This window comes from Neovison vison, chromosome 2 (genome assembly GCF_020171115.1).
Source record: "Neovison vison isolate M4711 chromosome 2, ASM_NN_V1, whole genome shotgun sequence".
In the NCBI taxonomy this organism is placed as follows: domain Eukaryota; kingdom Metazoa; phylum Chordata; class Mammalia; order Carnivora; family Mustelidae; genus Neogale; species Neogale vison.
The window spans coordinates 53,383,906-53,411,822 of record NC_058092.1 but is presented as its reverse complement, the minus strand read 5'-3'; the positions used below and the strand labels follow the sequence as shown (position 1 = coordinate 53,411,822).

The 27,917-nt window shown below is 43.1% G+C and overlaps 1 protein-coding gene across 1 annotated transcript in view; it reads right to left on the bottom strand.

The window, feature by feature from the left end:
* Window positions 1–27,917, bottom strand: part of CACHD1 (cache domain containing 1) — a 206,981-nt gene that overhangs the window by 57,635 nt on the left and 121,429 nt on the right. The window contains exons 4-5 of the mRNA XM_044238376.1: window positions 18,246–18,352; window positions 891–1,017 (exon numbers count right to left, since the gene is read on the bottom strand). Of these exons, the coding sequence (XP_044094311.1) occupies window positions 891–1,017; window positions 18,246–18,352 (234 nt within the window). The remainder of the gene's footprint in view (window positions 1–890; window positions 1,018–18,245; window positions 18,353–27,917) is intronic.

The following is a 27,917-nucleotide window of genomic DNA, read 5'->3' as shown; positions in this document are numbered from 1 at the left end:
TGGACCAGAACCAAGGTCATGGCTTCTGGCCCAGTTTTTAAGACACTTAAGTCTTCACCAGAATGTCTAGGGAGGGAACCAAAGAAACCATACCAACAACACAAAGGTCCTTCTAGGAAAAGGCCAGGAGTAGTCTTTTCCTTGGGGAAAATTTTAGACGTTAATTTAAAGTAACGATAAAGAGAGACTAAAGTGATAGTTACTTTGGACTTCAAAAAAATGGCACGAAAAATGAACACCCTCTATCTACTAGCTCCAGATTTTCTGGCATCCAACACCTGACACTGCAAAGGGAAGCTGTAGGGATTCAAAAGGGAAGTATCTTTGCCTAAGGGGTTCTGTAAATTGATGAGTCTTGTCAAACAAATTAGCTCACCATTACTGCCCTTCTGGCTAAGTGGTACAAACTCTAGTTATTTCCGCGAGAAGAGCAGGATGTTCATCATCTTTGATCCACTGTGTTCTGGGCAACCTTAAAACTTCTGATAGCTGAGACAGCATGCACATTTCAAAAAGACAGCCAAGCATGTTATCACAGAAAGGAAAGTTGGGTATCACTAAGTCCACTCTGAGATGTGTAGGAGTCTTTTCGGGCTGCGCTTAAGAGACCGTATTATCATTCTTGTCTCCCCAAAGATGCCTAAAGCTCAAAACCACTTGGGTGTCTCCATTTAATTTCTTTAGTAGGTCCCTTGTTAGGTAGTTACAGAAAAACTCCGGGCGTTATCACTTGCCCTTTCTAGCATCCACATATGCCAGATGGTGAAATCGTTCCCGAATACGTTTCAGAAACCACAGCTTGGAGGCACAGCCATGTGTGTAAACAAGGAGTCCCTGGTTCATACAGATCTCTGTTAAGCAGTAATTAACACTTGAGCCAGCCAACGTACCTACTACGATGCTCATAGCTGCCCTTACACCGGAACTTGTGTGCTGGGAAAACGGTGAAAATCCCTTCTTCCGAGCTGAAATACTGCCACTTAATTCCAGGGTTGGATTTCAGGTTGTCTGCAAGAACTGGAGTGGGGAAAAGGAAACGTAACCACCAAATCCACAGGTGCAGGCAGGCCCGGCTCCTTCGGCATCTGTTCTGCATAAACTGCTTGTAGTACGAAGAAATCCCACTAGATCGAAGGCTGTAAATTTTCCACTAAACATTTTCTCTCTGTCCCTTAAAAAATACCCGTGAATAGAAAAATATAATGAATGTTTCAGTCAAGAGAAGCTATTATTCTTAACCTTGTATGGTGACACTCTATGTCCTGGAATATTTTTTTTTTCCAGCTGAATGATTCATTTGCACTCAGCTGGTCCCCGCTGGCTTGCTGGCTTGGAGAACATTCTCTAGTTGCGGAGAACAGTGCCAGTTAGGAGGCCTGGTCTCCAGGGGGACTAGACCTGTGACCTTGACCTTGCTTACTCCACAATGAGGAAATCAGCATAGATGGTACCTGAAAGGCAGAACCACGATCACTCAGCAAAAGCTCCTCAAAACCACTTGGGTGTCTCCATTTAATTTCTTTAGTAGGAATGATTCCAATGTGCCAGCAGTGGGACAGAGGCTTTCCTTCGCGGTTGTTCATTTAACCCATGAAACAACCACAGGACGAAGGTCGTATGATTATTCCCTACTTTGGAGTTTGGAAAATACACTTAGAGAGCTTAGAGACTTGTCTAAGGTTTCATCAGTAAATGACCAAGTTGGGATTCCAGCCTAGCTGTGCTGGTTCCTAGGTTCTTACCATCCTGCAGTATTGCCTCCCTGGCATATACACGGTATCCCTGCCATTAAGCTGTGGCAGGAGGGAGGGGCAGCCGCCTTCCTGGGGGCAATTCTGTCCCCAAACCTCCATGAAGTCTTACCCTCACCCACAAGCAGAGTCCTCTCCCTTCTCTGATGCCCTTCCACTCTGTTCCCACCCCGTATTCTGTTATGAACCATGCACTTTGTGTTGTGTCCTACTCTACATGCTGCAAGATCTACACAGCTGAGCAAAAGACAAGCCTTACTGTGATAACCGATATACCAGAAGACTTACAGAGTAGGAAATGGGACAGAAAGCAATTTGGGGAAAAAGTGTGAGTGAAGGCAAAAGGCAAGTGTGAGGTACATTTGATAAGGTACAGAAAGCTCTGAACGCCACACGGCCATCCTTGAGTCTGGCTCGGAGGTCAGCTGACGTCTGCCCGGGCTGCCCAGGAAAGGACCTGGCCTTGCCAGCCATGCGGGCTCTGTCTCGATCCACCCAACTCTGCTGCTACCATGCAAAAGCAGCCCTGGACATCAGTGGGTGTGCGGGTGTGCCAACGACGGCAGATTTGCAAACATCAGCGGCAAGCTGGATTTGGTCAGTGGCCTTCGACATGAGCATTCATCCTCTGAACACACCGGGTGAAATACACCACACAGGGACTTGAAGTGTGTCCGGTGCCTCCTGCTTCCAGCAGCTACCCTGCCAGATGCACACGGAGAAAGGGTAGCCTATTTTTATCCTCACAAAAATCCTAGGAGTAACAAAGCATCATTTCCGAGTTATGGACACAGAAGCTGGCTCCGACTTTTCTGGGCTCCCTGAGGTTTCACAGTGGACAGGAAGGCAGTCAAGCACGTAGCATCGGTGACCGAGACACGGGTCCCCACTCCACTCGGCCAGGCAACCTTATCAAGGTCAGTGCTCGGACCAGGGCAACCACATCCTCCGGAGACATCTGGCTGATGTGACTTGCACATAAACACGGAGGCGGCTTTTTCTCTGAGGGTCAAAGCCTTAAACTTGCTGTCGTGTTAGCACTACTCTTCAGGCAGCCCTGCCAAGCCTGCAAGAAACAGGCAAACGCTGCCTTTGGAAGTAAAGCTTAATGACCTCATTTAGAAGTAACATCTGTAACAATAAACAGGCTACAGTGAGACTATTAAAAGGGGGAGCCAATGAGAGCAAGAATGTTTTAAAAATAAATCAGAATTCATACGGTGCATGATACATTGAGTCTCACCACAAAAGATCATTCTGGTTCCTTATAATCATTCCAGCACCATAGCATTTAAGTGTCAGGCAAGGTTCCTCAAACTCTCCTGCTGAGAACTCCTTTGGCATCTGATTAAATTTCATCCATCATTCGGTACGAGCAGAAGATGATGGATACGATGGTAATGAGGACCCCAGGGCCCAGAAGCAATCTATCATGGCAGTGTGCACCCCGAGCGGGCCCCTCTCTGACCTAGACGTGGAGGTGAAGGACAGCCCTATTTTCCACACAGGCACAGGCAACCCAGAGGCAGCTTCCCCCAGTCCTAGGAGTCAGTGAGGTGTTCGGGCCACTGGATAACTTGGGCTGGGGTCTTGCATGCTTACTCTTCTCAGCAATGCTGGACACCATCCAGGAAAAGGCTGGGCATATGTCCAACCTGTCAGTCCCTGATGCATAGCATTAAGCTTTAGGTTATCAGTGGGTAGGGCCTGAATTTGTCTCCCCTGCTCTGCACACCTAACTCAGACAGATACACGTGAAGGTGGCAGTGAATGGTTCCTTCTTTGCTGGAGCTCATCCCCAGATGGAAGCCACCACACCCTCTGAAACCCTCCAGCATCTTAACCTCTCCCACCTTCTAGTTAATGTTATTGTTGTTCTGGGCAACTTTTCCCTCTTCCATCCCTAGACTCTAGAGATCCTTGAGGGTGAGATATGGGCTTGGGTCACCCCTGCGCCCAGGGCAGAGGTGTTCAGTTCTATTGAGGTCATGGCACAGGCTCCGTGAGAGCTGCAGGGACACGCGGGTGGGAGGGTATGCTCAGAAGTACTCTCTCTCAACCATTAGACTTGTGTTTAATAAATGATAAAATCTTTGTCTAATGCTAAATCCAGTTAAAAATAAATATGGTGACTCAATATAGACCAGTGATAATATTTTTTTTAATTTGTCAGAGAGAGCGAGCGAGAAAGAGAGAGCTCACAAGCAGGGGGAGTGGCAGGCAGAGGGAGATGGAGAAGCAGGCTCTCCACTGAGCAGGGAACCCCATGTGGGACTCGATCCCAGGATACTGGGACCCGAGCCAAAGGCAGACGCTTAATGACTGAGCCACTGAGGCATCCAGAGATCTATGATAATTCTAAATAGGTTTTAAGGGGAGCCTGGGTGGCTCAGTGGGTTAAGCCTCTGCCTTCGGCTCAGGTCATGATCTTATCCTGGGATCAAGCCCCGCATGAGCCTGCTTCCCCCCTCCCTCTGTCTGCCTCTCTGCCTACTTGTGATCTCTCTGTGTCAAATAAATAAATAAAATCTTTTTAAAAAATAGGTTTTAAAATGATTGACACTCCGTTCTCTCAATACCACTGCCAATACAACAGGTACAGAAACAGGTAAGTGGACAGAGAAAAGGCCTGCCTGTTGGATGGTTTTAGGGGACCATCCATATCAAAATCAATTGTATATGTTACACATGTCAACTACGCCTCAATAAGGCTGATTTGATAGAACAGTGAAACTTACTGAGTACTATATAAACTAGTTCTATACATGGTATACCAGCTTTTCATAATTACCTCATGAGTTTGTTATTATACCCCACTTTATAGATGCAGAACTCAACTTGCTCAAGGCCCAAGTCATGATTTGATCAAGGTATCTCTGCCTCCAAAGCCCTTGCTCTTTTCAGAACACTACAGGGCCTCCACAAGGCCACTAAATACGTGCTGAATGAATTAGCAATCAATAGATTTAAAAAAAAAAACACACCTGTTATTTTTTGAGAGGCAGAGTAAACATATACATTTGTATGTTTCAATCAAAATGATCAGTTGCATTAGTTTGTAAAGACACAGTGTGAAGAAATGCAATTAAGAGGACACTTGACAGAAAGAAAGGCTATAGCAATTGAATTAAGGCAGAGGCTAAAGTGAGCATTTAAACTGGTGAGAAAAAACAAATGGCTGAACTGCTAGTACTTGGCAGGGACCAGCTGACAGTCCAATGTCATGGGGTCACGAGTGACCCCACAGGCTGGCTTACCTGGAAAACGGCACGCACACTGTAGCTCAGAAGACAGGGTCAAGTTAATTAAAGCACTCATGACTGAGTAACACCGAACCATAGAAAGCGTATTTTACATAATAGGAGTTTTTATGTGACTATGAAACTATATACCTGAGGCCCCTTAATTAGTCTGGAGGTGTTTAACAGATTGGAGGGAGCGTTCACTGTCCATGTGAATAAACATAAGAAAGCCAGTTGGACACAGGCCCAATGTGGCTTTGCACTTTCTATTTAATTAGGGTTGGCACTTCGGCACTGGAAGGAATAGCCTGATAAATCGGGATAGACTGGGAATAGGAAGCCTAAGTTTTGGTCCCATTTCTAAGCCTGACAAGCTCTCTGACCTTACACGGACTCATCCGAAGGCATCTTTCTAAAACGGAAATCAAATTCCACCACTGCTTTGCTTGAAACCCTTTACAGGTTTCACACTGCACCCCAGCTAGCATTAAATCCAAGCCCCATAAGGCCCGGCACCATTTGGCCCCTCCTATGCTTCAACCTCACTTTCACCCTCTTTAACCAACTACGCTATAGGTCAAGGGCAACCTCTTTCAGTTCTGCAAACATGCCAAGCTCTCCATACAAGGGGATCCTTAGACCTGAAGTAATTCTGTTCAACTTCTCAGAGACCCCCTTCCCTGACCACCCTTGGTTATTAACTTCTCTAACAGCACCCAGCATTTTCTGTGACAGCAAAAATTGGTAATAGCCAGTATACTGACTTCTGTCTCTCACGCAGACTTGCTGTAAGTTCCATGAGGGCAGGAGCCAAACCCAAAGCCAAATTCACCACATTCCCAAAGCCTGGCGCATGTCTGGTTTTGAGGATGCACTGAGTCAGCGCCTGCCAGAGGAGCCAGTGAATGGTCAACGATTCATGAGCCAAGGCTCGTCACCTCTGTCCCCCATGAGATTTCACCATTTCCTCATCTCTAGTCTCTGAGTGATGGATTTGGACAAGGTATTTCTGAAGACCCTTCAGAAACCAAAGAGAAATAATAAGGCTGAAGAATGAAGGTCAATAGGAAGGAACAAAGCACAAAGATATGCAACGAGAAAGGCCAATTTCTAACTGGCTTTGATCAAGTTTGTGCAAGAAAGGGAAAAAAGCAGGAATATTCTTCCTTCCTAGTAACTTAGAATAACTTCGTCGGTCAGCACTAGGAGATTATTATCATTACTGACCCAAGACTAAACATAATGTACAAATGGTACCAAGAAATGTTTAGAGAGAATGACAATTTCATATTGGCTTTTAACTAACGAAGAGGTACCTGTGACAACTCCTTGTTCTTTAAAGGCAAGCTTTGTTCCCCCTGGTCTCCTTCTGTGAGCCTTCAGCAAATTTACTCTTTCTCTCTTACAGTTCCTATGCTAATTCTGACAAAGACAAAAAACTTCACAACACCTACTGGCTTATTTTTCTGCAGCCACAACACACCAATTATAGTTGGAAAAGCAAATAAAAAAAAAAATGTGTCTTTCGGGGGTGCCCAGCTGGCTGAGGTGGTACAGCATGCAACTCTTGACCTTGGGGGTCAGGACTTTGAGCCCCATGTTGGGGGTAGAGTTTACTTAAAAAAAAATGTGCCCCCCCGCCCCGTTTTGGGGTATTCTTTGTTTCCATTTGTGTCTCGAGATTCACCTGCAGAGTGCATTTGGCGAATTCTAACATATGGGCCCCAGATCTCCCGGCCCCCAAATATTTCCCTTCCGATTTCACCATCTACATCTGATCAGTTCTTAGATCATCAGCCTCTCTAGTCAAAACAAAACCATGTCCCCGACATCCTTGCTTGCCCTCTGTAATGCTTACACCATTAGGCTGAGAAAGAGACGGACTGCAAACTGTAGCTGGGCTGGGGCTTTGGTTTTGCCTCATAATATTAACCGCCAAAGGCAGAAACACATTTAAAAAAAAAAATGCTCTGTAGTAGAAAGCTTGTCGCCTCCCACCTCAAGGAACTCTGGCCTTCCTGATGCCCAGCCCAACACCACTCAGCGAAACACACAAAGCGCTCGACCTCCCGCAGCTTGCCAAATATAAAATACAAGAGCTGTCCTAAATACACAGAATGGCAGACACACAAAAACACACACACACTCCCTCAAAAGATCAGAAGTTACATAGTGCCTTTCAGTAATATTCTGTGCAACAGCGATCATTTTGGAGGGGAATAAACATTTGGAGGACTCCAGACAAAATTTCCGGCATTATACTCTACACTGCACCTTCTAATTCCTACTCCCAGCCCACAGCCAGAGGACCACCTTCCCACATATTCTGAAGGAGCTGAATTTACGGCCCCCCAGGTACTGTGCATACTTCTCAGGGGTGGTAGGTATACTGAGTATTGCCTATGTACCAGGCACTGTATTATGTTTTTTATATACATTATCTCAGTGATTTTTTTTTAATTAGGTAGGTTTAATTTATTATTCAGGAAACCAAAGCATATAGAGGTTAATTTTCCCAAGTGTATGATAGCTAAGCAAGAGTCAAAACAGGCGGAGCTTTAGCAAAAAGATATTATTCTCATCTTAGAACTAAGCATATTCTGACTCTGAAAGGGAAGTGTGGCCTAAGCTCTGACCCTTGAAAGGGACGATGTAGCCCAGTAATCCTTCCACCACAATGACCATGCTAGCTCAAGGCCATTGCCAAACTTAGATTAATGACAGCCGACCCAGCTAAACCCACTGTTCTTTACTTCAGTCCAATTCTAAAGAGAGAAATTCCTCAAATCTCAGGTTCTGCTCCAAGCTCACAGCTCCTTATGTCCATTCTAGGTTATCTACATAATGCAAAAATTACCATTCCATTATATCCTTATTCTGTTAAGACAGCCTGGATTGTCTTAACAGTCTCTGTCTCTGTCTCTCCTGGACAGAGAATTCAGGATCAACTTCTGGGGGTAATCCAAAATCAGAACAGGATCTACTACTCGATCCTCTTCCTTTTAATAGACCACTCCCAGAGGACCCAAAGGACCAGGTGATCTTCAAACATTCATGGAAGGGGTAAGAGAAATTTAACAGAGTTCTCTCACAATCAGCTTTTTTCTCCTCCCACAATCAGCTTTTGAAACCTATAGCTTCCCAAGCTTTACCAAGGCAATATTCTGAGTTGCCAAGTCTGAGTTGGGGGTCAAAGAATAGGTATTTTTTGACAAAGCACTCCAGATGACTCTGACGATCACCCAAATTGGGGACAACTGGCCAAAGACATTTAACTCCACTGTCCCATCTATTTCCTCAGTTTTACCTTCTTCCTGGACTGTTTCTCTATCGAGCATATAACCATTTTCAAGTTTCCCTGACTTATAAAATGATTAGCGATAACAATAAAACTCTTCCTTTATCCCATTTCTTCTTGAGTTATCAGGGACCTTTCCCCTTTTTCTCGGTCAAGTAATTTGGAAGAGTGGTCCACACTGATTCTTCACTTCTTGTCCTCTCATTTCTCCCTCATCTAGCCAACTTGCCTATTCCATGGCCACCTCTCCCTAATCCCACTTTTGGATTACATTTAATAGTCTACCTGGTTTTCTCCTTCTTTCAGGCCAACTACACTTACATCCATTTTCCATAAAACTCTCTTGCTTGCGCTGCTTAGTCTGTCAGTTGGCTGACTTCAAGCTTAAAAAAAAAAAAAAAAAGCAAAACAAAAACCAAACCAAAACCCAACTCCTCCGTCAAATACAAGTGGTTAAAATCTGCCTTAGTGCTACCTTCGTTTCCTATTATTTACTGCCCTCTTCCACAATGATCCTGAACTGCGCTGGCTGCACTTTAATAGATTTCTAACTGGGAAATGTATTTACCTCAGGCACATCACCTGGATAATTCCCAATGTCTCTTAAGATGCAACCTTACAATCTGGTCCAGTACCCCCACTTACCTTTATCACACATCACTTAAGATGCTAATAGTAGTTGTCTGTTGATTTTCTCCTTCCCTTCCCTCCCCTCCATACATCCATACAGTTAGGTTGTGAGCTCTGAGGGTAAAGCCTCTGTCTTGATTATCTTGGTGCCTGCCACGGTAACCATTGTATAATGTTATGTGAGAGAGGCTCTTTATGAGAAAGAACAAGGAAGGAGTCGTGGTTGGTTCTGGGTCTCAAGCGTCTGCACTATATAAAATTAAGCTGTTAACCGACAAATACAACATGAGTGGAGGAGGCAGTCTGGGTTGGAAGTGTTGAGGATTATGGGTTTGATTTTAGACACAAAGAGTCTGAAGTAACAGTAGGCAGGATACAGGGATGGAGACATCTCTTCGTCCTCAGCAGTCTACCGTAGGAGGCCCACTGGACTGGGAATCGGGACATACCATTCCATCATCTCAATATCCACCATTTGTTGTCTGACTTTAGGTACATCGGTTAAGTGCTCTGGGCCTGCTTCTCATCTACAAAATAGATACTTGTCTCTGGTATCCATGGAAGACAAAGGGATAAAATGGCGTATGAGGTGCTAAGAAGCAGCAGATTGATTCTGTGTACACTGTGTGTCTGGACTCAGCACAGTTTCATGCAAACGCAGGATGGTACTATTCACATGCACAGCCTGTGTCACTCTATATACCCGAGATATTTATGCATGCCAATTTGCCATGAAGCCAGAAACCAGGGCTACCTTGCAAGCAAATCACCACCACATTCTTTTCTTTCCCCACGGTCCTTCAAAAGCCTTGGTTCTTCTATTACAAAAATGAAACAAAAGCAACAAGAAAATTCTAGTTTCAGGGTACCTGGGTGGCTCAGTGGATTAAGCCTCTCCCTTGGCCTCAGGTCATGGTCTCAGGGTTCTGGGATGGAGCCCCACATCAGGCTCTCTGCTCAGCAGGGACCCGGATTCCCCCCTCTCTCTCTGCCTACCTGTGATCTCTCACTCTCTGTGTCAAATAAATAAATAACATCTTTTAAAAATTAAAAAAAAAAAAGAAAAAAAAAGAAAATTCTAGTTTCATTCATTCATCAGTAAGTATTTGCTGTATACCTGCCATGCACTAGGCTGGGAACTTGACATGCAAAAAATAAAAGGAACAGGGGGTCAAGTAGATGCCCAAGATAAAAACTTAAATTTTTAAGAATGTACTATAGAGTAAAATAATAAAGAGAGCTAGCTGAGGACCCCAACTCAGCCTGACTTCTGCCACTGTTCAATCCTTCTGCCTTCCCTTTCCCTACAGGCTGCCAGTCTCCATCTCAACATGTGCCCTCTAGCAAACTCAACCAGTACAACAGACAAAGAATTCTACCTGTCAAGTCGCTGGGACCTGAGGAATGAGCAATATTTTACAAGTCAGAAGAGGCAGGCACTATATTCTAGGATAAGACAATAACATGAACAAAAGCATGGAGGAGGGGCGCCTGGGTGGCTCAGTGGGTTAAAGCCTCTGCCTTTGGCTCAGGTTATGGTCTTAGGGTCCTGGGATTGAGCCCCGCATCGGGCTCTCTGCTCAGCAGGGAGCCTGCTTCCCCCCCACCCCTGCACCCGCCTGCCTCTCTGCCTACTTGTGATCTCTGTCAAATAAATAAATAAAAATCTTAAAAAAAAAAAAAAAAGCATTAAGGAGTGACAGAGATTGAGGATTTGAAGAAATGAAAGTGACCCCGTGAGGGGAGAGGGAAGAGGAGGAGAAGATGGAGTTGAAAGGCCTCCACATTCATCTTGCAGGTGAGCCACAGAGGTTTTTAAGAAATGGAGTTACAGAGCAGGTATTTGCAAAATACCTACAGTATACAGGATATATTGAAAAAGAGAATAAAAGCAGAGAAACCTTCTGGGAGGTGTCCATATTGACTCACCTTCTAGAAAGGTCTATGAAGTCTAAGTTTATGGCCTTAGCAGTGGAGAAGACAAAAGGGATTCAAGACACATCTCTGAACTATGGAATCTGAGCCAAGTTCCCCTTCAATGAAGAGCGGACAATGAGACCTATGTCACAAGTCAGCATGACAAGCAGGAGGAAGGACACACAGTAAATGCCTAGTGAGGTGACTTGCATGTAGTAAAATATTCACTCACCAACACTCTGCTTTGATCACTGACTTAAGGAAGTTCCATCTGCTAAAAACTGGAGAAGCCATGGGTGGGAAAAGGCAAGGAAGAATTCCCAGTGTGACCAGGTTGGAGATACTGTTAGTGGGGACAGTGACCCCAGACTGCGGGGAAGGTTAGAGAAAAGTTTTGTTTTCTACTTAATTTTTGAGGTAGCTACAGAATCACCACAGAGACGTATGTGTCTTAAAGTTGGCTACTCAATAAATAAACTCAATAAATAAATAGGGGGGCGCCTGGGTGGCTCAGTGGGTTAAAGCCTCTGCCTTTGGCTCAGGTCATGATCCCAGGGTCCTGGGATCAGGCTCCACATTGGGCTTTCTTCTCAGCAGGGAGCCTTCTTCCCTCTCTCTTTGCCTTCCTCTCTGCCTGCTTGTGATCTCTGTCTGTCAAATATATAAATTTAAAAAAAAAAAAAAATCTTAAAATAAATAAATAAATAAATAAACTCAAATAGGCCACAGCTGGAGAGACAGATCTGGAATTCCACAGCATGTGGCAGGAGCTGAGGTGCTGGCTACACTGAGAACATTTGGGGGGGGATAAGGTTTAGAAGTGAGGAAGGTGGTTAAGAGGACATGTGGGGACATCTATCTGAGGACAAAAGGAGCTTAAGAAGAAAAATGAAAAGGTCTGAGCAGAGAAGTAAGAGGATAAATGGCACAAAATAATTTTGTAGACACCAAAGGATGACAGAGCTTCAAAAAAGACGTTTACCATCAACTACTACACAGGGGGTCAGGAAAACTGTGGAGGGGTCACTTGGAATCCTTCTGGAGGGCAGTGAGAGAGTGAAAAATTGGGACAATCTCAATGTTGAACTGAAGTGGACTGATTAATTCAAGGACGTTATACAATCATTACCCCCAGGATCTAGATGTGTATTTATTTACATATATACAAAGGAATGTCCAGGATACATTTGTTAACTACAAAAACAGAAAAAAAACCCCAAGGCTATATCCACTATAATATGTAGTATGAAGAAAAAAATATGTATGTATGAGAGATTATATGTGACTAATAAAATCTTCTGAAATCAGTATTACAGGGTTGTTGCGACAAACTATTAAAAAAGACTAGGGGCGCCTGGGTGGCTCAGTGGGTTAAAGCCTCTGCGTTCAGCTCAGGTCATGATCCTGGAGTCCCAGGATCAAGCCCTGCACTGGGCTCTCTGCTTAGAGGGGAGCCTGCTTCCCTCTCTCTCTCTCTCTGCCTGCCTCTCTGCCTACTTGTGTCTGTCAAATAAATAAAAAAATCTTAAAAAAAAAAAAAAAAGACTAAACTTTGAAGTAGCTCATATTATAGAAACAGAACTTGAAGGGATACTTAATTTTGTGTATACATGTGTACACACAAACACACACACACACACACAAATGTAAACCAAATCCCATAGCCTCAATAATCTAGATTTCTAAGTGAGTGAATAGGTTTTAGATGTTATATGAATAATCACCACATCTCTTATGACACTAATGCAATCACGAAGCTGGGGCAAACAGGCATAAAAACAAACCAGAGATTCCTAGGTTGGCTGATTTTTTCCTTTTATTTTAGGTTTTTAGGGACAACACAGCTTTTCACTGCCCTGGCATTAGTATACGGAACATGTAATTTTCATGGCATTTGAAAGCAGAGAGAAAAACCTGTAACGCAAAGCCCATCTGTGTTATTCACAGAAGGAAGTGATGAAGCCACTGAATGTAGCAGCCGTCTCCAGCCTCCAGTGCCCACCTGTACCTCCTGCAGCATTTACCGTTGGAACATGACTTGCAGATGCCCCTTACACCCCGTGAATCCTGGTTCTCAGTGTAGACTGCAACGCTACCAAGATCGAAGTTTGCAACTTCAAATGATGTCTTTAAATCAAACACAATAAAGAAAGTCCAGGCACTTTTTCTTTCGGCAAGAAAGACTAACTCCCATTCCACTCACACCTCAATTGCATAACTCAAGAGAGCAAGAGGCAACTTTCCTTGGACTCTTCAAATACATTCTCTTTAGGGATCAGGCTACACACAAGAAAATAGCTCAGCAGGAATTAAAAAAGAGAGAGACAGAGAGAGGGGAAAGGAGGGAGGGGGGGAGAGAAACTAGGGATAAAAGCAGGAAGGAACCTGAGCAAAACATTCCCAGCACCATAATGTAACGTGTGCACTGTCAAATGCCAGTAGTTTGAATGGAATCAGGGACAAGGAGTCAATTTAGAAAGTCGAGATCTAGCAAGGTTGGGCTAAAGAAAAATAATACACATGTGTGTTGGACAGATGGACACATGACCCAGTTTTGGGTAAGTGAAGCTAAGAATGGTTTACAATTTATGTGAGTCTGTTTCCAGCTAGTCTGAAAGGCAATCTGAAACTGTGTTATCAATTAGGGACCCATTGATGGATTATATACAGTCTGAAACAGCCTGAGGCTGGACGTCTTACAGATGTAAATATCAGACATGCGATAGCCCACCAAGTACATTAATTCTGCTCTGAAAGGGGGCATGAGCTGGAGAGGAGGAAAGGGGGGGGCTCTGAGGTCACCCTCCACCATCTACCACTCCTCTTATATTACAAATGACTGCTCAAGAATGTGGACTTTGGGATGCAGCCACTGCTTGGTGGAATGTCACACGACTTCAAATACAAGCGAGTCCGTTCTCAAATACCTGAACATGGCTGAAAACTGCTTGTAAATCCAGCTACGTCCACTGTGCCGAGAACAACTCTTGTTACGTAGGATGTGATACTTGACACGTGCTTTCAGAAATAACAAAATTCAAGATCTGATCTTTAACCATATACCTATGCCCTCACCATCTCCTTCCTCCCCTCCTCCTGACTTTTCAAAGTCTCTCCCCCGTCACAAGTAACTACTGTAATAAAACAGCATTTTGTCAGGATTTCCAATTACGTGTGCGCTGAGTTCTACTCCCGAACCTCATTTATAGAAGATAAACTTAATGTAATGTAACTAAGAGGTCTTCAAGGCCTCTTTCTCTGCCTCACTCTCAGCTGATGACCTTGCTTCCTAAGTCTCTGAGGAAACAAAATCACCAAGAACAGAACGTCTCTGAGCTCCTGACATGACACTTGGGTCATTATGGGCATCCGGGCACCCTGGCTCTTCCTTCCCTCCTCTTGGTAAGCATGAACCCTGTGCTTTTGGACTCTCTGGCTGGAATCCCACCATCTCTTGCCCGATGAAGGAAAAGTCTCCAGTAATGTTCTCTCCTCTTGCTCTTGGGTCTTTAGCTTTCCTCTAAAGCTTGGGTCCAGCTTTCCTCTGGACCATTCCCTTTGGCACATAACCTTGCTGTAATTTCTCTCAATTTAAAAACACACTCTGGACTCCACACAGCACTCTAGCTTTCCTTTCAACAAATCCTGGGATTTCATGTACTTACTGTTTCCAGTTCCTCTTGTCCATTCTTAAGAGCCTGAGCTAACCAGGATCAGCCTGTCATTCTATTGTTATACCAAACAACCCTGTCAAATTCATCAGTGACCTCCATGTTCCTAAATCCAATGTCTGTTTTCTTAGCCTTTGTCCAACTGGGCTTACTTAATCCAGCTGGTCTCTCCTGGCTTCTTGAAATACTTTTTTGTATTTCAAATAAATACAAAAAAAAAAAAAAAAACTTTTTTGTATTTCACTTGGATTCAAGAAGATGACTCTCTTGGTTCTCCTACCAGACTGACTTCCTTCTCAGACTCCCTCACTGCTTCCTCTTCATTTTGGTGACCTTTAAGTGCTACAGTGTCCCAAGACTTAGTCCTGAACCTCTTCTCTTTTCTGCCCATAGCCACTTGCCAGGTGATCTTTTTGGGTCTCATGATTTAAGTATTACCTGTACCCAATGAATCTCAAATGTCAATCTCTAGTCTGACCCACTCCCCAGACTCCAGACTCATATATAACCAACTGCCTAGGAGACCTTTCCACGTGGATATCTAATAGACATCTCAAACTTCAAATTTCTACATCTGAAATGTTGACTCCCTGACAGCAACCAGTATGTGCCGTCATAGTAAATGTCAACTCTGTCCTTCTCTTTGATAAGGCCAAATATCTTGGAAGTCCTTCCTAGCTCTTCTCTTACATATACTCCTCACCACCATCCAATTCACCCGCAAATCCTAACGGTCCTACCTGCAAAGCATAGTCAGAATCCAACCACCTCCACTCTTAGTACACTATTAATGACACTGCCACCTGCCACCTGGAATTTGGAATAATCTCTTACATGGTCTCCCTGCGTCCACCATTGCCCTGCTGTAATCTTTTTTTCTTGGCACGGCAGTCCGTAAGCCTTTTAATCTAAGTCTAGTCAAGTGACTCTGCATAAGCCCATTTTGCTCCTTGGCCCCACCTCCCCTCCACCATGGTCTCCTGGCTCATTCACAGCAAAAGCTAACGTCCATATGAGGGCCAGTAAAACAAGGCTCTTGGTGATCTGGCCCCCAGCTGCCTCTCTGGTCTCTTCCTCTATGATCAATCCTTGCTCACTGCATCACAGTTACAGTGGCCTGCTTGCTGTTACTGAGCACACTAAACACTAACTCAAACCCTCTGCCTGGGATACATTTCCTCAGTTATTCTTATGGTTTTACAATCCCACTTAATTCAGATCTCACCGATGAGCCCTTTTTAAAGTAGTAAGACTCCTTCTTCTGCCTCCTCCCTCCCTCGGCTTCCATTCCCAGCCAAAAGTACCACTGTGTCTCATCCCTGTGTTACTTTTCCTCCACAGCATTCGTTGCCCTCAGACATGTATGTTTACTTGCCCTTTTCTTTAAGATTTATGTCCCCCAGCTCCCAGAATAGAAGCTTTTTGCTGTTTACAGCTGACTTAGAACAAAGGAAAGTGTTTACCCCAGAGAAGGTGCTGAATAGGTATACAATATGACTAATGACAGCGATCTCAACAGTATACTCCCTAGGAACAACAAGCAGATATAAAACGAGGCAATGAGCATGGAACCCTGGCTGCAGCAGCTTCCAAATCCTCCAATGTCTGGCCCACTGGGGCAAGGGGTCCTGACAGGACAGTGTTGCTCTGGCTCCCAAGGGACCGTGCACCACCCTCAGTGTGGCCCCAGCCCGCACTTTCTTACTGTCCCAATCACACAGCCAGAGGGCAATGGAGCTTTGTCTGGAACCATGACATCTGACCGAGGGTCGATCAACCATCAGACAGGTCTCATGAAAGCTGCTGTCTACCAGAAAGGAGTGAAAATACATTGGGAAGTAGTCCGTACTTCCTTCTTGCTTTATTTCCCCATTTATAAAAGCAACACATGCTTAGTTTAAAATCAAGAAAATCAGGGCACCTGGGTGGTTCAGGTGGTTAAGCATCTGCCTTTGGCTCAGGTCATGATCCCAGGGTCCAGAAACTGGGCTCGCGTCAGGCTCCCTGCTCAGTGGGGAGCCTGCTTCTGTCTCTCCCTCTCTCAAATAAATAAAATCTTTAAAACACTAAGAAAATGGGTAAGGAAAATATGTCCCCATTCCACCACTAAAAGGTAACTATTAATGTTTATGTGTGAGCCTTTCTAGATCTTATGTATACAAAGTAGTAACGGACTATATTTTTTCCTCATCAGTTCATTTAACGTATTTTTAACTTCACAGAATGTGTATTTCTGGGACATATTTGTATCTGATTCTATTCAAGGATTGTTATTTTAGGGTGCCTGGGTGGCTCGGTCAATTGGGCCTCTGGCTCATGATTTCAACTCAGATCACGATCTCATCATGGGTCATGGGATTGAGTCCTGTGTCACTCTGTGCTCAGCAGGCAGTCTTCTTGGGATTCTCTCCTCTGCCCCTCCAACCCCGTACACAAATAAATCATTTTTAAAAATTGCTATTTCAAGCTGAAGTCTTCAGACCCAACATGTCTTGTGTCACTGAGCGTAACTGAGGGAAAGGTAAACACTGAATTGGGGAACTAGAAAATTCAAGTTCTGGCCTGTGTTCTGTGTCAACTATGCAACCTTCCATAATTCATTTCCTCTGCCCATTCCATGTCCTTCCATGCTCTCTTATTTATGAAAAATATTTTCATTGAACTTCTCATAGTTAATCCCACCTGCTCCAGATGGTCTCCAGATTCTTCAAACAATTAAAAAAAAAAAAAAAAGAATCCATTATGTATTGGTCTATACAATATGTACCTGACATATTTAGGTTGACCACTTAGCCAGCAGCTAGAGTTTTAATATCCTTAAGCGACAAAGCTTACAGTTCCTTCTTTCCAGACCTGTTACCTGGTTTGTGTATACAACTCCCAAAGGTTACAATTCTCTCCACTGACCATGACTGACGGGCCTCTAAAAGTAAATATTCTGTTCCTCAGCTTCTCTAGGGTTTTACATGTCTGCAAGAGACCTGGAATTTGAGAAATACAGTCCTTTGTGTTTAAGATAACCCTTTATCTCCTCAGTAATAAGAACCTTAGGATCCTTCTGAGTTTCAGATTTTTCCTTGGTACAATTTAAGGACTGAAACTGGTAGCTGATCTCTAAAGGTATTTCCAGCTCCTAAAAGGGGAAACCTTGGTTCTGAAGCTCATCAACCGACAAATGCACATAACAAGACAAAAAGGGTGAGAAATATAAACTGGAACACCAGGACAAGAAAGCAGAGATATGACGTCCCTTTGGAACTCTATATTCAGGTGCTCTAGTAGTTATTACTACTAAGTTTTAACAAAAGTGAGAACAAAGTTCAACTTCAATATATAGCATCATGGCACTGTTTATTAGTAGAAATGCTCCCTTATCCTTTTTCCCGAAACACCAAAACAAACTGAAAATTACAAGTAGGGAATATAAATTCAATACTTTTTACTGCAAAGATAACTGGGTCTCCAAAATAATCTTTGAAATAACAAATGTAAAACCCCTAACGAATGAGATAATGAAGAATCTAGCCATATGTACACTATATAATAAATGCCCAATACAGGTCAGCTCTTTTCTTTTTCCTTTCCCTCTTTTGAGTGTCAACTTTCCAGAAATATCCAATTTTATGGATGATATTTTCTCTTCAAATCTTAAAGGAAAATGTCTAAAGCAATACATTTATTCAACCTGAATTTGGTGGACCTACAGTTCACCTTTATAAACCAAGAGATTACTGACCTGAATTTAAATCTCGTCCTGGATTGAAGGCCCGGCTATTAACAGTGGTAGAAAGTCGATCGCAACTAATTGTTCTAGATACATTGGTATTAAAGTTCCCATCAAATCTGAAACAACAGAAGAGAATTAGCAATATTTATTTAGTGGTTACTGAATTAAAAAAAAAACAAGGTAATTCATATTACATCTGAGGGAAGCTCATAAACATTAAATTATGATTTAGATTTTAAAAGTTGAAAAAAATCACTTCAGAACAGTATGGGAAAAAATATGTGTTCTACAAGGCTTTAGAAATCAAGTTCAGTTCTAAGGAGATTAAAAAAAATAACCATTCTTTGATCCAATTCTCACTATAATGAATCTGAGTCAGGTAAAATCATACAGAAAACAGGTTTGACAAAATTCAGGCTTAAGCTCTGATGGTATATATGAAACAAGTCTTTATCTTATCTGAAAACCGTGAAAAGGAACAAAAATTGTGAGTAGTGAAGGAAAAAAAATGTTTGTGGAGTAGGAAACATCTAGACTTGATTCCCTGCTCTATCACTATTAAACATGTGACTCTAGACAAACTCCAATTTTTCTGAGCCTCAACTTTCTAATCTAAAGAAGAAATTAAAAAAAAAAAAAAGACAAAAAAGTTCCTCTCGTGGTGTAGAACACAGAGTTTGCACATCCTGGATTGCAATATAAATAAGGTCAAGGTCTTTTTGATTTCCAATGGTAGTACAATGGCGAGGACTAGAGCTAGAACAATGCAAGTACTTTTAAGACTAGTTGCTGATAAAGAAATACTAGTGTAATCAGTGACTCATTTGCTAGAGCAAACAATAAGCTACAAAAAAATCAGAGGAAAATGTACCATCTCAACCTTATGTATTCCCTATGAGTACTTCTTTTCTTACCAGACTTTTTATGTGAACTTAATCTAGAAGTAACAAAAGCCAAAAATCTTAAATTTCTAAATAGCCCATTAGGAATTTCATTTGCTGATAAGATTCCTGAAATCTCTAAGAGTTCCTCCACGAAATTAACTCAACCTGAAATTAGGGTTTTTAAAAATTTGTGTTAAAACGTACACCTCAGCTAAAAAGTAGCCTTGCTGAAACTCCATTTACACAGGTAGAGAAGCTTTATCACCTGGAAGAAACAGTCCTAAAAGTCAAGATCCACTGGAATATTCACATGAACTTTGATGGTCTGTTGATCACATCTCATAATACGTAAGAATTACAACGTTGAACTGATTGCATAAGCAAGGGGACTAGATCATTATATGGTGCACTGGGTTCTAAAACGAAAGTTAAACAGCTTTGTTTGGAATACATATCATCTCAAAGGAAGAGGTAACTGGATTTTAAGAGAACTTTAGTTCAGCCTCCAACCCAGGACAGAATTCCATCAACATTGTCAACTGTACCTCCAAGGACACAGTTGCTTCACCAACGTGGTTGCCCTTCCTTGGACCTGCTCCAATTTGTCTAGACAAGAGACCGATGCCTCAAAAACCACAGATAGAGAGAAAAGAATAAATTCATACATCAGCAGCTGCCTGTGTGCATGGGGGCAAAGCAAGGTGATCTCACTATCCCTCTCTTGCTGCCTTTGAAATCTGTGTCTCAAGAGTGGCACTATACAAGGAGCTCACCTGCTCTCCTTGCTCTAGACAGCCACGTTAAACCTACTCCCTCATGTGCTTCTTAAATGAAAGGACCATAGAATATTCAGGCTTTGTAGGCTGGCTATCCATTCCCTACCCCAACTGCAAAAACCCCGCCATTGTTAATCCTCCAAAAATCCGCAGAGTGCCAGACTTGTTTCTCCACCCCTGGCCCAGATCAGAGCAGTCCAAGAGAATTCTCTGAAATGATAAAAAATGGATTACTTTTGCATTGTCTAATATGGTAGCTACATGTGGCTACTGAGCATTTAAAATGGAGCTAATGGAGCTCAGACATTAAATTTTTAAAAGTGTTCAATTTCAGTGAACCTACCAAATTTTCTATTCTGTATAATTTTATCTTAACTGTAAATCACAGCGAAAGAGTGGTTAACATATTGGACAAGTCCAATTCTGTATGTTTCTCTTATTTTTCCAGTCAGCCTTCAGATCTCTCTATTCACTTCTTACTCTCCCAGAAACGCCCTATCCTGACTGTGGATGATTTCTCATTCTGTATCAAATGCCTCCATCTTCTCTCAAAGCATGTGTCATGATTTTTAATTTATGGCTCCATTTGAGTATTTTTCATGGGTAGATTCTTATCGCTATATGAACAGATAAGATCTCCTTGAGGGCAGGCACCACTATGTATATATACACTGTTTTCGTCAAACCAAGCATTCCTATTCACTGATGTTCTATGAGGCTCCATGGTGCCAATGCTTAGCCCTGTTCTGGCCTCTACCTGGAAAGTTCCGGAGGTCCAAGCAAAAGAGGACCAGAACTCACATGTGTGGTTCCTAATTCCCGAAAGTCTCTGGTATCAGAACCATGTGGGATGCACGCTGGAATGCAGATTCCTAGGATCTACCCTAGAAGGGTCTGATTGCAGTCAAATGCTCTACCACTGAGCTATACCCCTTAGAAGGGTCTGATTGGATGAATCTGAGGTAAGGCCCAGGAAACGGACTTTGGTAGGCTTAGAAAAAAGAAACTTATCAATCCTGCCTTGTATTATTCCTTTAGAAATAAAGCAGTAGAGTGGTTTTCTGTATAAACATGGGTACATTAAAGTATGCTTCAAAAACAGTACTCTCAAAGTCAGAAGGTCTTCCAATTTGAATCAAGAGAACAGAGTAATTTGTAGGTATGCCTGCAACTTACGTCTGGACTGTGCTGCACAAATTACAAACCCCTTTTATTTTTGTAGAGGTTTTATTTATTTTAGTCATCTCTACACACAACATAGGGCTCGAACTCATGACCCTGAGATCAAGAGTGATGGGATCTTCTGAATGAGCCAGCCAGGCATCCCACAAACCCGTTTTAGACCAATCCACTTCCCAGCTGAGAAAAGTGACACCATGAATAGAGGCTTGAACCCATCACCCAACATCCCAGCCAAGGATGAGCCACACACCACACTGCTTAACTTAAGTGACACATAAGGAAGGAGCAACTCAAGAGTTATTGACAGTTTCTTCCAGGAGTAGTGTAAGTTTGGTGAGAAGCCCTGTCTCCCTGGATGGAGTCTCCAGGGCCAGGACGCAGACCATCAGCCCATTCCTGGTGAAGTCTGCAGCCTGGTGCTAAACTCAAATAGATTCCCCAGGTCTTTGTTAAATGAAAAGCTGCTTCTGGGGAATCACAGAGAGGAAACTATTTTTACAGGTTGCTTTCCTCTCTGTACTGGAAAGATCATCTTGAAGAACATTAACAAAAATATTTTTCTAACAATAAAACACAGAAGTGATTCATTAACAAAAGTGCTCAGTAAACATGTGAGTTATAAAAAGGTTTCACAATGTAGTATTTGTCACCAATAATTCACCCAACCTTCTCTTCCCACTATCTCCTACAGTTCTAACCAGATTGGTCCATTAACTGTTGGATCCCAACTATGATGTTTTCCAGTGTCCAGTGCACTCAGCAAAGCCCAGCTTTCCTTCTCCTCCTCCCTGAAACTTGTCAGTTCCAGCCCATGCTGAGCCCTTCCTCCTCCAACATGCTAGTGCCATTCTGTGTCTGAATCCCACACTTGTATATGTTTTTAATATTTATTTTTACAAAAAAACTTTTTTGTTTTACAGAGAGACAGCACATACGTGTACCCATAAGCCAGGGAAGAGTGAGAGAATCCCAAACAGTTTCCATGCCCAGCATGGAACCCAACATGGGACTTGATCCCATGACCCTGCGATCATGACCTCAGCCAAAATCAAGGTCAGACACTCAACTGGCTGAGCATTGTTTTGTAATCAGGTTTAAGACAGTGTCATAACAGGTGATGTATGGTTTTAGATTCTATTTATAGTAACAAAATACCAGTTAACAAAAATTTAATATGAATTATAATGAGGGCTGCCAGGTGGCTCTGCTGGTTAAGCATCTGCCTTTGGCTCATGTCATGATCCCAGGGTCCTGGGATCCAGCCCCGTATTGGGCTCCCTGCTGGGCTGGGGGACCTGCTTCTTCCTCTCCCTGTTTGTGCACGTGCTCTGTCAAATGATGACCAAAGCACTGCCAGTGGGGCAGAATGCGATTAAGTCACAGTCAGGAGTGAGAGGTACACGAACCTGGACTGCAGTTTGCTGTATACCTCTTATACATAATTTAGGATTTCTAAGCCTCTGTTTTTCTCATCCATAAAATGGCGATAGTATACCTATTTCATAAGGTTGTGTTAAGAATTCAATCAGAAAATGGCTATGAAGAGCCTGGTACACAGTTGGCATTTAACAGATAGTAAGAACTAGTACTGGATGTGTTAGTAACAGTTACCAGCTAGTAAGTGCTCATCATACGTTCCAAGTGCTTTGCATAGATTACCTCATCTAATCTTCACAAAGCATGAGAAAAGTACTATTATTACCACCATTTGAATGCCTGGAAACTGAAGCACAGAAATGCTAAATAAAGAAGCCCAAGGCTCACAGCTGAGAAGCAAACAGAACCAAGATGTGAACATATATTCCAGCTCTTGTTCATAATGAATACAATGTATCTCAATAAATCAACGAATTATCATTAAACATTATCTAAGATAGCTGAAGTAGAATTTAATTATCTCAGAGGAAAAGAGTGCTCTGAAAGATTGCAGGGCATAGGGGAAATCATTGCTTTTCAGTTAACAGAAAATGACAGCCGCTGGGGGCCCTGGGTGGCTCAGTCAGTTAAGCGTCTGCCTTCAGCTCAGGTCAGAATTCCAGGGCCCTGGGATTGAGCCCCATGTTGGGCTCTCTGCTCAGTGGGGAGTCTGCTTTTCCCTCTGCCTCTCCCCTCCCTTGTTCTCATGTTCTTTCTCTCTCACTCTCTCTCCCTCAAATAAAAATCTTAAAAAAAAAAAAAAAAAGAAGAAGAAGAAGAAAATGATAGTAGCTAAACATAAGCCTTCACGACGCACAGCTACAGAGAAAGAGCTCTATGGACAAAGGCCAGTATGTGGAGGAAGAAGGTATTAAAGGCAGGTATTCTGTACTGATGGTTGATAACTTAAATGTTCACTAGTGGCATAGCTATGGAATTGGCCATTAAGAGAATAAACTTTGTATTATTTCATTCTAGAAAAGCCTGAAGTTCCCCTCCCATTCAGCACTGAAATCCGAGGGGAACCGGGGGACAGGAGAGTACATGAGTGCACACGTGCATTCGCAGCACAGAGGAGAGAGCTTGCAGACAGGGTACCGGCTCACACCACTTTCTCCTCTTCCTGGTACCAAAGCTCTCCGCTGAAAGACCCCGGCATACGGATAACCTCAGAAGCTTGTAAAAACGGTTTATGTACAGCAAAGATAACAGAAATAAGACAATACCAAGAAACAAAAATATGCACCAAATTCTGAAACCTCTCACATGGGGCAATGAGTACAGCACGCAGAACCTAACAGACAATGGCCACAGCTCAGGTTTTACTGGAACGGCAGGCGAGGCATAACACCGAAACACCACTCAGGAGAGCCCCAACTGAGGTGGTACAAACACACCAGCTTCCAGAGCTCAAACTTGATCCCCAAATAAAAATACATGAAATTTTTTCTTCTCAAGGAATCCAGAGGACAATCCTGATGTTTTAGAATGAAATACCCACCTTCCAGGAGAACCTTAGCCAGAGGGCAAGCTGACCTCTGTCTCGCTGGCTCAAGGACATGGGTGTATGTGTGTGGGAGGGGGGTGGGTTTCAAAATTTATGAGTGAATGATGAACAGATTGTCACCTCATCCCGAAATCTGACTTAATCTTCGTCTGAGTAATACACTTGTGGTGGATGCTGGTGGTTTTAAATGAACTTACTCCTATCAAGCCCCCACGTTAGGAGACCCGTCACCTCCTCTCCTTTCTCCTGCTTCCTGCCAGATGGTATTCTGTAAGTGGGAACAGTCTCAAAATAATCTCAGTGGTCTTGAGTTCCTCCAGAGATGCTAAACCTCAGCCATGGGGAGCATGCACCCCCCCAGCTGGGTTAACACACAATGTCTACAAAGAAACCTCCCTCTGCTTCTGTTGCTGCCTAAGCACGGTTGTGCCAGTCAGGTAAGGAAGCAGGTGTTGACTGGGGGCTTGGAGATACAGGAGAGTCGTGTGTCCCAAGCGGGTGAGTCAGCTAGATGTAACCACAAGAGGAAAAACCCCCTTGTTATCACTCCACCTTCCACTCATCCACACTCACTAATGTCTGCTTCTCTTCTGGTCTCCAGATTCCTACTGGACTCTATGAGAAATACTTGCTTAGCTGTCCCTGTGACACGAGGCCCCTCGAAGCCCCAGAGAAGGCAAGGTTGCCTTGCCTAAGACGAGAATGCATTATATGTGCATATGCTTCTCCAAAATACTATTTATAAAAAAAGAAACCTACTATTCAGCCCAATTTGGGGACTCAGAGAAATGTAAAGTTCATGCTTATAATACTTTATAAAAACATGTCAGTCCGGGCGCCTGCGGGGCTCAGTGGGTTAAAGTCTTCACCTTCAGCTCAGGTCATAATCTCAGGGTCCTGGAATCGAGTCCCTCATCGGGCTTTCTGCTCAGCAGAGAACCTGCTTCCCTTCTTCTCTCTGCCTGCCTCTCTGACTACTTGAGATCTCTGTCTGTCAAATAAATAAATAAAACTTAAAAAAAAAAAAAAAAAGTCAGTCACCCTTAGGAGTTACCTAAAAGATTTTTTTCATTGAGAAGTATATTAGCTGCCAGTCACATTTATGTAATTCCAGGTTTACGGAAAAGGTCAAGCACTGGTAAAATCATAGACTGTCATATAAAATGAGCAGGGCAATTCAACTTATCTTTATATATGTGCTTTTAAAAGAAATTATAAGAAGAGAATGATCTTATCTAAATCTCCTATAGACCCTTCTCTTAAAAAAGGAGATATTGGATTAGGACCGCTTTCTGTACTTATTTTCATAAGATAAAACCAGTGCCTGAAATTCAGTTTCAAATAACTCTATCTTTCCTATGCCCGTAAATTTGGGGGGGGAGAAAAAAAACTTCCTTCTGGATTTACTTTCATGAACAACTGATCGAAACTGCATCCCGAGGGAGAAAACAGAACTGTGACTCCCACTTTGATCTCTTCCCCATGGAGAAATTCACTCCCTGCCTGGCTTGCAAGATGTTCATTTGATTGACGTTTGCTCTGATGTGCAAACTGCTTTGAACTTCAGACATTTAATTCCCATCAGGCTGCAGTCATTTTTATTCTCCTTCAACAGGATTTACAAGCAGGAGATCAGCAAATGTAGAAGATAAAATAAATTTGCAGAAGCTTTGAATCTTACATCAAAACAGTGTTCGAGTGAGTTCCAATTGGATTTCATTCAGCCGCGATTCACAGTGTAAATCAACTTTTCAGCGGAGTCCCAGTTTAGAAAGAAAAAGACATAAAGGAGAGAGACACATACACCAGTTGGGGCTTACTTCCTGAATCTCTTTTTTGGTCTTTGTTTAAATTTCCTATGGAAGATGATTTGCCAGGCAAATCACTCAGAACCTTGGGTTTTCCTCAACATTTCCAATGAAGCCTGCCCAATTTATCACTTAGCACACAAAAACCACACCCACAGTGTGGATTCCCAGGGTGATGGTGAAATGTGGTATTGTTCATGGATACATTTTTGAAGCAATAATTTAAAAAGCAAATCCCTGAGGATCTCTCAGAAGAGCAAGGCTTAAACTGCTAGTGGAGTTCATTAACAAAGCCACTAGGATGACAGCTAATGGGACAGGGGAATATTTCTGACTTGTTTGCTTGTTCTTAATCATGCCTAAAATGCAAAGACAGGTGCAAAAGGTTAAAAAAAGAATCCCACTATTTCTTCTGGAAGCAGAATCTGGTATGAGATCAGAAGCTGGTGTGGAACAAATGCCGTGAGACTCCGATATAGTTTACAACACAAGGCTGGTCCTTGCCACCAGGGCTGCTCAACTACCAAGTTCCATTCTGGGAACTTTCTGTGCTCTAGGAAGCATAGAAAGGACAGTAACCTTGACCGGTAGCTGTAGAAGCCTTTCAAAGAAGGCCTGAACACGGAGAAATGCTCACCTCTAGCAGACCCCCTGGTCCTAGAAACAACCTAACAGTGGCTGGTCTACCAGGAGAGGGAGAGATCACGTCATTTCCAACCAACCAGGTTCCCGCTCATTCTTTCTGGGAAGGGTCCGCTCTCCAAATATTTGAGCAACACCAGTTGAAAAGAATTAAACAAGAACCCCCTTATCTTCCACTTAACCACCCATGAGAATAAAGTTAAAGAGAGAGCTAAGATAAAAATCAAACATCTGCACTGGCAAATATTTAAACTCTATGAATGGCAGAGGAAAGGGGTAAAAGTAGAATCACTTCAAAAAGGAACTATCACATTTATAAAGTAAATGATACTTGAGCCCCCCCCACGCCAAGTTTACTTATTCAAACACCTCAATTAATGGGCAAACTGAAAAGCTGTCAAATAACATGTAATCACGTTCCCAGAAATGGTTTTTCCTTCCATCTCTGCAGAGATTGGAGAGATAAGTCACATTCTTTTTGTTCTTATCAGTATTGAGGATTAAACCTTCAGGCTTCAGCAACTCAGCTACAGCAGAAACAGGGCCCGTGTCAAATAGCCTTGGAAGGCAAGGCTTTCAGAGCAATCAAGTTTCTTTACTAAAGTCTAAGTGTCCTACCAACCAGCTCCCTTTTCCACCATTTTCCCACCCCACAGATCACGGAGAGGAGACCCTGGTGTGATCTCGTGTCTGTGTGTTGATTCAAAGTGGAGGTATTATTCATTTACACTCCCCTCTCTCATGGAAGCTTGGAACACTGCCCAGGTGACATCAGAGGGATTGGAAGTAGATCCACGACCACATTCAACATTTATCCTTGTCCTCCTCATCACCAGGTTGTGGCAGGGGTACGTGAAAAAGAAAGAAGGTACTTAGAAAAAGAGAAGAATGCAAGCAGGCAGAGGACTGGCGTGACTCACAGGTCCCTTTGTGCTGACCCACAGCCCATGTCCAACCTGCCACCTGACCTCTAGGAAGGGTTGAAGGTACCACACAGTCATGCATTTATAAGCTTCTCTCTCTTGCTAAGAGGACTGTGTGTGTTCTCAGGGCCTGTGACCCAACGTCAGCTGTGAAGAGTAAGACTTCAGTCAATCAACGTCTGCTGAATGAATAAATGCATGAAACCGAAACCTTAGAGGGCAGAGACTTCCCGGGACTAGAGACTGGAAATCTGTGTGGCTTCGTAAATCGTCGACAACTGTGAGTCGTAGGACACATACATCAAAGAGAAGCGCTAAGAACCTCAGAGTTAGCAGATGACCTCACAGACGAACTGGTTCATTCTCCAGGCACATATGCAGTGGAGAGGGAAGAGGCCTGTCCCAATCTCCCCCTTCGGCGAAAGAAACATGAAATAAAAGATGCGGAATACTTAGGGCCGGGTCCTCAAGAAGCCCCACTGACGCGGCATCGCAGAGCTCATAAAGCCGTGTGCGTAGCATCACACTCGGCCAAATGGAGTC